At 49.4% G+C, this 12,803-nt stretch overlaps 1 protein-coding gene across 1 annotated transcript in view; it reads right to left on the bottom strand.

The window, feature by feature from the left end:
- LOC129840956 (large neutral amino acids transporter small subunit 3-like) overlaps positions 1-12,803 on the bottom strand; it is a 45,900-nt gene that overhangs the window by 30,121 nt on the left and 2,976 nt on the right. Inside the window, exon 2 of the mRNA XM_055909023.1 lies at positions 920-1,080. Within this exon, the coding sequence (XP_055764998.1) occupies positions 920-1,073 (154 nt within the window). The 5' untranslated portion in view covers positions 1,074-1,080. The remainder of the gene's footprint in view (positions 1-919; positions 1,081-12,803) is intronic.

Genomic DNA, 12,803 nt, shown 5'->3' on the forward strand with positions numbered 1-12,803 from the left:
TTGAAATGGAATTGACCCCAACCCTGAAGTATACGGTATCCCTTAGTATGGAATTGACCCCAACCCTGAAGTATACGGTATCCCTTAGTATGGAATTGACCCCAACCCTGAAGTATACGGTATCCCTTAGTATGGAATTGACCCCAACCCTGAAGTATACGGTATCCCTTAGTATGGAATTGACCCCAACCCTGAAGTATTGAAACCATATCATGACCAAGACTTGGCCTCTATAAGGTCTTATTTATGCATACATTTAAGCAATGAGATGAGATAAATATATATATAGAGTGTAACGGATGTGAAATGGCTAGCTAGTTAGCGGGTACGCGCTAGTAGCATTTCAATCAGTTACGTCACTTGCTCTGAGACTGAAGTAGGGTTTCCCCTTGCTCTGCAAGGGCCGCGGCCTTTGTGGAGCGATGGGTAACGACGCTTCGTGGGTGACTGTTGTTGATGTGTGCAGAGGGTCCCTGGTTCGCGCCCGTGTCGGGGCGAGGGGACGGTTTAAAGTTATACTGTTACATTGGTGCCGTGACCCGGATCACTGGTTGCTGCGGAAAAGGAGGAGGTTGAAAGGGGGGTGAGTGTAACGGATGTGAAATGGCTAGCTAGTTAGCGGGTACGCGCTAGTAGCATTTCAATCAGTTACGTCACTTGCTCTGAGACTTAAGTAGGGTTTCCCCTTGCTCTGCAAGGGCCGCGGCCTTTGTGGAGCGATGGGTAACGACGCTTCGTGGGTGACTGTTGTTGATGTGTGCAGAGGGTCCCTGGTTAGCGCCCGTGTCGGGGCGAGGGGACGGTTTAAAGTTATACTGTTACATATGTATAGTATATATAGTTCCTTAGTATGGAAATGACCTCAACCCTGAAGTATACAGTATCCCTGTGTGAGTGTTACCCATGGATGGGGACGTACTTATGCAGAGGTGTGAGTAGAAGCCCTCGTTCTTGAGCATGATGAGTAGCGATCCCCAGCCCAGCAGCACAGCAGAGAACAGCAGGTTCTCTATGACCGCAGTCACCGCCATCCACCACCGCCTACGATAGGCCTGGGCCAGAGAAGGAGCCATCGCTGCTCTGGGGAGAGGGAGAGAGGGAGGGAGAGAGAGAGAGAGAGAGAGAGAGAGAGAGAGAGAGAGAGAGAGAGAGAGAGAGAGAGAGAGAGAGAGAGAGAGAGAGAGAGAGGGAGAGAGAGAGAGAGAGAGAGAGAGAGAGAGAGAGAGAGGGTGGTAGAAAGAAAAAGAAAAGAAAAGAGGAAGGGGAAGATAGGGGAGAGAGTTTAACATTTAACAATCCGTTCTTAAAGAATGAAGTACGGCACACACTCTCCGTACAGAACCTCAATGTTGCATCAACAACGTCAAAAGTCGACAAGAACTAAAAATACATATCAAAGCAAGAAAGGATGTTGTTTTTTTGAAGTATACTGCTGCTTTCCTCATCACTTTCATCTGAGCTCAGAGAGCAACAAAAAGACAGGGACGGCACTACAAATTCCCCGTGGGATATGTTACGGAGTCTAGTTGATAGGTAATCGACTAGCCGTACTGTTCCCCAGACTCCACGCGTAGGGATTTGTACAATGCTTAACAAGGCTATTGAACTTGACATTGGTGTCTGTCTTTATTCCTTTATCCATCATATCATACAGACAAACCAGAACATGCCATACACTCACCTAGATGAGCTGGATCACAGTCCAGGCCTAAGGGTAAGGGGTGCAGAATTGAGACATGAGCCAACTGAAGGTGAGGCTTCTACCCCACCAAACTCTCCAGCTCGTGGCCCTAATCCTACCCCTGTCAGAGCCAATACTTACTCACGGGTGGGTCGGCTGTGCAAGCCACCGGACAGGCTCACTCTGTAAGCAAGACACTGTGTTAACTTGTCCTCTGTTTATAAAAAAAAAAGAAAAAAAAAGGAAGATGACAACTGAAGTAAAAAGAAAATGTCATGCTTTGCAATTGTTATGACTTGACTGTTAAGAACTCAATGTTATGCCGTTATGTTTGCACTTTCTATTGAAAAGGATGATGTTACGGAGTCTAGTTGATAGGTAATCGACTAGCCGGACTGTTCCCCAGACTCCACGCGTAGGGATTTGTACAATGCTTAACAAGGCTGTTGAACTTGACATTGGTGTCTGTCTTTATTCCTTTATCCATCATATCGTACTGAAACAGGATACTACTACTGAGAGTGAAGTTAACCACATGACTGACTCATCATCACCACCATCACCACCATCACGGCGACAACATAACCCACTCTTCGTCCGAAGAGGAGGAGTATGGATTGGACCAAAGCGCAGCGTTGTTATATGACACTGAAGTTTATTAAAGTAAGACGAAACACAAAACACTTCAACAAACTACAAAACAAATAAACGATGTAGACAGACCTGACTTGAGAACTTACAAACTACGAAGAACGCACGAACAGGAACAGACTACATATACGAAACGACAAACGAAACAGTCCCGTGTGGTAGACATACAGACACGGAAGACAACCACCCACCAAACAAACAGTGTGAACAACCTACCTTAATATGGTTCTCAATCAGAGGAAACGTAAAACACCTGTCCCTGATTGAGAACCATATCAGGCTAAATGACAATGAACCTAAACATAGAAACACATAACATAGAATGCCCACCCCAACTCACGCCCTGACCAACTAAACACATACAAAAACAAGAGAAAACAGGTCAGGAACGTGACATAACCTCCCCCCTCAAGGTGCGATCTCCGGACGCACCACCAAAAGTCTAGGGGAGGGTCTGGGTGGGCATCTGTCCACGGTGGCGGCTCAGGCTCTGGGCGTGGTCCCCATCCCACCATAATCAATCCCCGCTTTTTTAGCCTCCTCCCAATGACCACCCTCCAAATTAACCCCACTGGATTAAGGGGCAGCACCGGACTAAGGGGCAATACCGGAATGAGGGGCAGCACCGGACTAAGGGGCAATACCGGAATGAGGGGCAATACCGGAATGAGGGGCAACACCGGAATGAGGGGCAACACCGAAGTGAAGGGCAGCTCCGGACTGAGGGGCAGCTCCGGACTAGCTGACGGCTCTGGCTGGTCACGGCTGGCTGACGGCTCTGGCTGGTCACGGCTGGCTGACGGCTCTGGCTGGTCACGGCTGGCTGACGGCTCTGGCTGGTCACGGCTGGCTGACGGCTCTGGCTGGTCACGGCTGGCTGACGGCTCTGGCTGGTCACGGCTGGCTGACGGCTCTGGCTGGTCACGGCTGGCTGACGGCTATGGCTGGTCATGGCTGGCGGAAGGCTCTGGCTGGTCATGGCTGGCGAAAGGCTCTGGCTGGTCATGGCTGGCGGAAGGCTCTGGCTGATCCTGTCTGGCGGAAGGCTCTGGCTGATCCTGTCTGGCGGAAGGCTCTGGCTGATCCTGTCTGGCGGAAGGCTCTGGCTGATCCTGTCTGGCGGAAGGCTCTGGCTGATCCTGTCTGGCAGAAGGCTTTAGCGGCTCCTGTCTGGCGGAAGGCTCTAGCGGCTCCTGTCTGGCGGAAGGCTCTAGCGGCTCCTGTCTGGCGGAAGGCTCTAGCGGCTCCTGTCTGGCGGACGGCTCTAGCGGCTCCTGTCTGGCGGACGGCTCTAGCGGCTCCTGTCTGGCGGACGGCTCTAGCGGCTCCTGTCTGGCGGACGGCTCTGAAGGCTCATGGCAGACGGGTGGCTTTGCAGGCTCAGTACAGACGGGCGGCTTTGAAGGCTCAGTACAGACGGGCGGCATTGAAGGCACAGTACAGACGGGCAGTTCATGCGGCGCTTGGCAGACGGACAGTTCAGACGGCGTTGGGCAGACGGGCAGTTCAGGCGCCGTCGGGCAGACGGGCAGTTCAGGCGCCGTTGGGCAGACGGGCAGTTCAGGCGCCGCTGGGCAGACGGCAGACTCTGGCCGGCTGAGACGCACTGTAGGCCTGGTGCGTGGTACCGGAACTGGAGGTACCGGGCTAAAGACACGTACCTTCAAGCTAGTGCGGGGAGCAGCAACAGGGCACACTGGACTCTCAAGGCGTACTATAGGCCTGGTGCGTGGTACCGGCACTGGTGGTACCGGGCTGAGGGCACGCACATCAGGGCGAGTACGGGGAGAAGGAACAGTGCGTACAGGGCTCTGGAGACGCACAGGAGGCTTGATGCGTGGTGCCGGAACTGGAGGCACTGGGCTGGAGACACGCACCACAGGGAGAGTGCGTGGAGGAGGAACAGGGCTCTGGAGACGCACTGGAAGCCTGGTGCGTGGTGTAGGCACTGGTGGTACTGGCCTGGAGCGGGGATGTGGCGCCGGAAATACCGGACCGTGCAGGCGTACTGGCTCCCTTGAGCACTGAGCCTGCCCAACCTTACCTGGTTGTATGCTCCCCGTCGCCCGACCAGTGCGGGGAGGTGGAATAACCCGCACCGGGCTATGTAGGCGAACCGGGGACACCATGCGTAAGGCTGGTGCCATGTAAGCCGGCCCGAGGAGACGCACTGGTGGCCAGATATGTAGAGCCGGCTTCATGGCACTTGGCTCAATGCTCAATCTGGCCCGGCCGATACGAGGAGCTGGTATGTACCGCACCGGGCTATGCACACGTACAGGAGACACCATGCGCTCTACTGCGTAACACGGTGTCTGTCCGTACTCTCGCTCTCCACGGTAAGTACAGGGAGTAGGCGCAGGTCTCCTACCTGACTTCCCCACTCTCCCTTTTATCCCCCCCAATACATTTTTGGGGTTTACTTTCGGGTTTCCAGCCACGTCTCCTACCTGCCTCCTCATACCATCGATCCTGGGCTTTCGCTGACTCCATCGCCTCCCGAGAGCGGCGATTCTCTCCCACCTAAGCCCAGGGTCCTTCTCCATTCAATATTTCCTCCCAAGTCCACGAGTCCTGTTTTTTTGGCCGCTGCTGCTGGTTCCTCTCACGCTGCTTGATCCTTGTCCATACTCCTCCTCTTCGTCCGAAGAGGAGGAGTATGGATTGGACCAAAGCGCAGCGTTGTTATATGACACTGAAGTTTATTAAAGTAAGACGAAACACGAAACACTTCAACAGACTACAAAACAAATAAACGATGTAGACAGACCTGACTTGAGAACTTACAAACTACGAAGAACGCACGAACAGGAACAGTCTACATATACGAAACGACAAACGAAACAGTCCCGTGTGGTAGACATACAGACACGGAAGACAACCACCCACCAAACAAACAGTGTGAACAACCTACCTTAATATGGTTCTCAATCAGAGGAAACGTAAAACACCTGTCCCTGATTGAGAACCATTTCAGGCTAAATGACAATGAACCTAAACATAGAAACACATAACATAGAATGCCCACCCCAACTCACACCCTGACCAACTAAACACATACAAAAACAAGAGAAAACAGGTCAGGAATGTGACACTCTACCTGAAAACACATGATCTAAGTGATTGATAATTGGTATTCAGCAGTCATAGAAGTATACCTTATTTACTTTGAACAACTACAAAGTAAGTGATTTCGTTTGACAGCATAGCTAGCAGCTAGAGATAAGATGAAATAATAAAGTAATCAAATAATGTTTTTAGTATATACACAACTGAAATATTTTATTCAAGTAATGTAAATAAATGATGGTTAATAATTAATAAGTGATAACCAGTAATGGGCAGTCACTACCATCATGGGACTTTTAGTAATTGTTTTATTCTGTGTTACAGCATTCAACCGACATAATGCATAGTGCATTTAATGTTATTTAAAAAAATCTAAACCGAAATCGAAAACCGTGATTATTTTTTTAATAATAGAACTGAAACCAAACTGACTTCAAAAAGCACTAATCGCTCAGCACTGCTGCAAAGACAGAAGGGTAGATTTGAGTGTACTCATTTCCACTGAAACTAGAGATTTAGCCGAGTAAGCAGCTGATTTGTGCTTGGGAAGTGAACAGGATGGGGCTGTGTTGACTAATCAAAAATGTTCCATATTTCACAATCCTGATACAATGTGGGATGATTCAGTTCTCAGTGAGTGGGGGTCTGATGTTTTCTGGTTAAAACATGTTTCTGTGTAAAGCAACCAAGGAGAGCAAATGTTGCAGTTTTGGAGATTTCAAATAGATTAGAAAAAAAGGGAAACGCTTCCATTCCCACTGAAAGGTGACTTCCAAGCTGTGTGGATCAGCACAGCTTTCAAAAACTTGCCATCTCACCAGTGTGTTTGAGACAAACACTTGACGCCCACATCTTGATATTAGATGAAGGAAACCAAAATGTAATCAACTGTTTTGAAGAATGTAACTGTAATCAGAATACTTGTGTTTTTTTTTTATTTTTGGGGTTGATTAGTTACTTCATTTTTGTAATCTGATTACGTAATCCCGGCTACATGTAATCCGTTAGTACCTAATTCTGACCATACAGTACATGACCAATAACTGCTTAAAAAAAACAGGGACAGTTTCCCTGTTAGTGTAAGTGGAAAGAACTAACTGCCCTGAGGAGGGAGAGGAATAAGGGATTGGTGTAGAGGAGAATAAAAGAGAGATAAAGATGAGAAAAGACCTGAGTGGTGAGTAGAGTAGTGACCCCTAAATTGACTGTCATGGTTCCACCTGTCACCCAGATCAAGAATGTTGTAACCCACCAAGGAGCCTTTGGGCACCTACCAACTCCCTCCAACCACAGTCCAACCTCAACCCAGGAGGAGCCAATGTCCAAGTCTCATCGCCCAGTGCTACAGGCGTCGCCGTAGTTCCTCCAGGGAACCTGCACCTGGAGCCCAAGATCCCAGCCCCCGAGCGGTATGACGGCCACCCGGGAGGATGCAAGGGGTTCCTCACTCAGTGCTCTCTGGTGTTCGAGCTACAGTCCTCCTCGTTCCACACCGATCGGGCCATGATCGCCTACATCATCTCTCTACTCTCGGGCAAGGCCCTGGCGTGGGCATCGGCGGTGTCGGAACAGCAGCCACCATCCTGCAACTCCATATTAGCCTTCACTGCGACGAGTTTTCGACTACCCAGTTGGTGGACGAGAAGCGGCCAGCTGACTGTTCAACATCCGCCAAGGGGTCAGACCATTGGCTGACTTCTCCATTGAGTTCTGCACCCTCGCCGCCGAGAGTGGGTGGAATACGGAGGCCTTGGTCACCGCTTTCCACCAGGGTTTGTCTAACTCCATCAAGGATGAACTGGCCTCTTGGGACCTGGGAGAGGACCTCGAGTCCCTGATAACGCGGGAAATCAGGATCGACAACCACCTCCGAGAACGCGTGAGACAGCGCCTTTATGACACTACCCCAGTATCCCGGTTTCCTGAGCACCCCAAGCCCCCCGAACTCAGCATTGAGGAGCCAATGCAGCTGGGACGCACATGTCTGAGCCCACAGGAGCGTGACAGGCGCATTCTCGAAGGCTGCTGCATCTACTGAGGAGGTCTCAGCCATCTCTGAGCTACAAGCCCAGAACTGACGGGAAACGCCAGGGCTCGCCCGGACAAGGGGAGACCATGAGGAGCTGTGCAGATACCTCCCAGCTACCCAGTCACCGTCTGTCACTACCCGCAACCCTCCACTGGGGGCACCAGATTCAAGCCTTCGTGGACTCTGGGGCCACAGAGAATTTCATTGATCAAGACTTTTACAAATTACAAATCCCCTGCGTGAAATGTCCCATCCTTCTGCAGATTCAAGCCCTTGATGGATGCCCCCTTGTCTCTGGTTTGATGGAATATCAGACCAAGCCCATTCTACTGCAGGTTGGGGTGAATCACTCAGAGACTCTTAGTTTCCTTTTGATCATGGATCCCGAGAACCCCCTTATCCTAGGGTACCGCTGTCTAGCTCTACATAACCCACTTATCTCCTGGTCATGGACAATTACATCCGGGAGTCGCTGGAGGCAGGCTTCATTCGGATGGAGGCCTGCGTCCTTGCATCGATTACAGCGGGATGAACCGGATTACGATCAATAATCGTTACCCCCCCCACCCCTTATGTCCGTCACCTTGGAGTTGGCAAAAGGGGCCCAATTCTTGATCAAACTGGACCTCCGCAACGCTTACAATCTGGTGAGAATCAGGGAGAGAGATGAGTGGAAAACTGCCTTTAACACCCCTAGTGGTCACTATGAGTATTTAGTAATGCCCTTCGGATTATTGAACTCACCGGCAGCCTGTCAAGCATTGGTGAATGACACTCTTAGGGATATATTGAATCGGTTCGTCTTTGTTTACCTCGATGACATCCTGACCTTCTCCAAACCCCTTCCGTAACACATACTGCACATCCGCCAAGTCCTGAGACGCCTCCTGCAAAGTCAACTATATGTCAAGATAGAGAAGTGTGAGTTCCATGTATCCCAAGTTTCCTTCCTGGGTCACATTTTGGTGCGGTGGCAGCGCCTCTCACGGTCCTAACCCGCAAGTCCCAGACCTGTTTTTGCTGGACTCCCGAGGCTGACAGGGCATTCATGGAACTCAGGGGACGTTTCACCTCCGGACCTATCCCTGTTTATCATGATCCTACTCGTCCCTTTGTGGTAGAGGTGGACGTCTCAGACACCAGAGCAGTGGCTGTTCTTTCACAGCCGAATGAGGAGGATAAGAAACTGCACCCATACACCTTTCTCCCCAAGGGATTCTCGCCAGCGGAACGCAACTATGATGTAGGCAACCGGAAGCTCTTGGCAGTTAAGTGGGCCGATGAGGGGTAGAGACACTGGTTGGAGGGGACACCTCATCCTTTCGTGATCTGGACGGACCATAAGAACTTGGTCTCCATTCAAGAAGCCAAGAGGTTGAACTCTCGCCAGGCTAAGTGGGCTCTGTTTTTTAACAGGTTCGATTTCACACTAGCCTATCATCAGGATCCAAGAATCAGAAAGCAGGCGCCCTGTCACGATGTCTCTAACGAGGAGAGGGACTCCAAGCCCATCATCCCCAGCTCCCGCATTGTGGCCCATGCGATATGGAGAACTACACAGACCTACCCAGAGCACTGTACGACAAGCCCAGACCCAAGAACCTGACCCCGGTGGAGGTCGCACTAACAGACTTTACGTTCTGCGATCAGCCAGTTCGAGTGCTACAGTGGGGACACTCCTCTAAATTAACTGGGGATCCAGGGGTTAATCAGACACTGGCGTTCCTGAGGCAGAAAGTCTGGTGGCCCAACATGATTGAGGATGTGAGATCCTTTGTTGCGGCCTGTGCCCAAAGCAAGTCCTCACGACAGTGACGGGCTGGGTTGCTCCAACCTCTGCCCATCCCCAACCGGCCCTGGTCCCACCTGTAGACTTTATCACAGGGTTACCTCTATCCCAAGGGCTTACCACTATCCTGGTGGTCGTTGATCGGTTCTCCAAGGCAGCCCATTTCATCGCCTTACCCAGTTGCCCTCAGCGAAGGAAACCGATGATCTCATGATTACCCATGTCTTTCAACTACACAGACTTCTCCAGGACATTGTCTCAGATCGTGGGCCCCAGTTCGTGGCACGGTATTGGAAGGCCTTCTGCTCCCTGTTGAGGGCATCAGTGAGTGTCTCCTCGGGGTTCCACCCATATTCTAATGGGCATACTGAGTGGGCCAAACAGGAGCTGGAGAAGTTCCTCTGCTGTTTCGTCTCCACTCAGGCCAGCAACTGGAGCAAGTTCCTCGTCTGGGCGGAACATGCTCATAACACAATGCCGAACTCGTCCACTGGACTGTTGCCGTTCAAGTGTCAGTTCGGGTTTGCAGCAGAGACCATCCTAGAGACATTAATGACACTCAGGTGTTTCCTATTACTCATGATGATTTCCCTGTTAAAGGGGGTGCGCTTTCTGGTTTCCTTTGCAGAAGCTTGAATTGTTTACCGTGTGCGTTTGTTTCCTGAGTGAGTTTTCGAGACTTGACACTTGTTTTTTTTTGCCAGTGTACTGTGATCCTGCGGCTACTGTTTATCAGTAAAGAATTTATGTTTATCCTTAACCACTGATTCCTCGTCTGGTCTCTTCTCTGCACCTGGGTCCAACATCACCACGTCACATTGACCTTATTGCTGTGTGTCTGACCTCACGCTGTGGATCAGATATCAGAGAGCAGGGACTGACACGAACATACACTCTGTTATTTGCATGTGCCTATGGGCACACACATACGCACACAGCCCGACCTAGTTAGGGAGAGTTTAGCCTTGTGCAATGTGCCTTGTAAAAATTTAAATTCTAGTTAGAAGATTTTCCTCCTGAGTATAACTCACAAAAATGTATATGTTTACCTGTGGCCAATAGGCATGACGTCTGTATGCATAAAACAAATGGATGTTAGATGTATGTGTGTGTGTATACATATAAGCACAGATAGAACAATGAGACAGATATTTCACCGGATGTATACATTTGAAGCATCCACTTGGCGTTTCCACTCACTACCAAATATGGTAGTGAGAGGAAGCCCAGTGGCCGGCAGTGGGAGAAGATGGAGCGAGATGGATTTTGGTCGACATTCTGCTAATTTTCTCATCAATTAAAGATTTGATCTCAATTCAGTTTTCTGTTCCCAAAACTAGAATCTGTTACGAACAGAGTGGACTAAGTTTTGTAGACTTTACTTTTTTTTTTCTTTTTTTTTTTAAATGTTGTTTAGAAGGAGAGCAAAGACGAATTGAGTTATTGCACACACGCACTTCAGAGTAGGCGGTCCCTAATATACATATGCAAATGCATGTTAGCGCATGCCAATAGGATCTCGCTAGCTCGTGCTTAGCTCTGCCCACCACCTTGCTTGTTCTGCCCACTATGACTAATTTGTTCCCATTTGAAATGACGGGCTGTGGTCTTTCTTGGTTTAGTTATACAAATATTTGATATAAGTGTGAATAAATGCCATTATATCTGTGACTGTGTGTGTAGGTAAAGCGGGTTTGACTGAGGGTCTATTACCTATCTTGAGCACAGGCCTGCAGCCAGACTGGGACTCCAGCCAGCTAGGGCCAAAAATAGCTGCAGTGGTCATAGACCCAGTTACACCTAACTACACTTGTACACTACATGGGAACACATCTATGTTGCACAGAATATCTGGTTAGTACAATGGCTGGAGAAGTGTTTAAAGAGAAACTTCACCCTTTTTCAACGTGAAATTGGTCCTCTCTAGCACCACCTTACATCAAATCAAACTTTATTTGTCACATGCGCCAAATACAACAAGTGTAGACACCGTGAAATGCTTACTTACAAGCCCTTAACCAACAGTGCAGTTCAAGAAAGAGTTAAGAAAATATTTACCAAATATTGGGGGGGATGTAAACGTAAATAGGGGGCTGTAAACGTAAATAGTCTGGTGGCAATTTGATTAATTGTTCAGCAGTCTTATGACTTGGGGGTAGAATCTGTTAAGGAGCCTTTTGGTCCTAGACTTGGAGCTCCGGCACCTCTTGCCGTGTGGTAGCAGAGAAAAAGTCTATGACTTGGGTGACAGGAGTATCTGAACATTTTTGGTGCCTTCCTCTGACACTGTCTAGTATATAAACTCAGCATAAAAAGAAACATCCCTTTTTCAGGACCATGTCTTTCAAAGATAATTCGTAAATATCCAAATATCTTCATTGTAAGGGTTTAAACACTGTTTCCCAACCATAAACAATTAATGAACATGCACCTGTGGAACGGTCGTTAAGACACTAACAGCTTACGGTAGGCAATTAAGGTCACAGTTATGAAAACTTAGGACACTAAAGAGGACTTTCTACTGACTCTGAAAAACATCAAAAGAAAGATGCCCAGGGTCCCTGCTCATCTGCATGAACGTGCCTTAGGCATGCTGCAATGAGGCATGAGGACTGCAGATGTGGCCAGGGCAATAAATTGCCATGTCCGTACTGGATGACGCCTAAGACACCGCTACAGGGAGACAGGACGAGCAGCTGATCGTCCTCGCCTTGGCAGACCACGTGTAACAACACCTGCACAGGATCGGTACATCCGAACATCACACCTGCGGGACAGGTACAGGATGGCAACAACAACTGCCCGAGTTACACCAGGAACGCACAATCCCTCCATCAGTGCTCAGACTGTCCGCAATAGGCTGAGAGAGGCTTGACTGAGGGCTTGTAGGCCTGTTGTAAGGCAAGTCCTCACCAGACATCACCAGCAACAACGTCACCTATGGGCACAAACCCACTGTCTCTGTGCGTTACAGGGAAGACATCCTCCTCCCTCATGTGGTACCCTTCCTGCAGGCTCATCCTGACATGACCCTCCAGCATGACAATGCTATCAGCCATACTGCTCGTTCTGTGTGTGATTTCCTGCAAGACAGGAATGTCAGTGTCCTGCCATGGCCAGCGAAGAGCCCGGATCTCAATCCCATTGAGCACGTCTGGGACCTGTTGGATCGGAGGGTGAGGGCTAGGGCCATTTCCCCCAGAAATGTGAGGGAACTTGCAAGTGCCTTGGTGGGAGAGTGGGGTAACATCTCACAGCAAGAACTGGCAAATCTGGTGCAGTCCAAGAGGAGGAGATGCACTGCAGTACTTAATGCAGCTGGTGGCCACACCAGATACTGACTGTTACTTTTGATTTTATCCCCCTTTGTTCAGGGACACATTATTTCATTACTGTTAGTCACATGTCTGTGGAACTTGTTCAGTTTATGTCTCAGTTGTTGAATCTTTTTATGTTCATACAAATATTTACACATGTTAAGTTTGCTGAAAATAAACGCAGTTGACAGTGAGAGGATGTTTCTTTTTTTGCTGAGTTTAGGTCCTGGATGGCAGGAAGCTTGGCCCCAGTGTTGTACTGGGCCG

The sequence above is a fragment of the Salvelinus fontinalis genome, chromosome 42 (genome assembly GCF_029448725.1).
Source record: "Salvelinus fontinalis isolate EN_2023a chromosome 42, ASM2944872v1, whole genome shotgun sequence".
NCBI lineage: Eukaryota > Metazoa > Chordata > Actinopteri > Salmoniformes > Salmonidae > Salvelinus > Salvelinus fontinalis.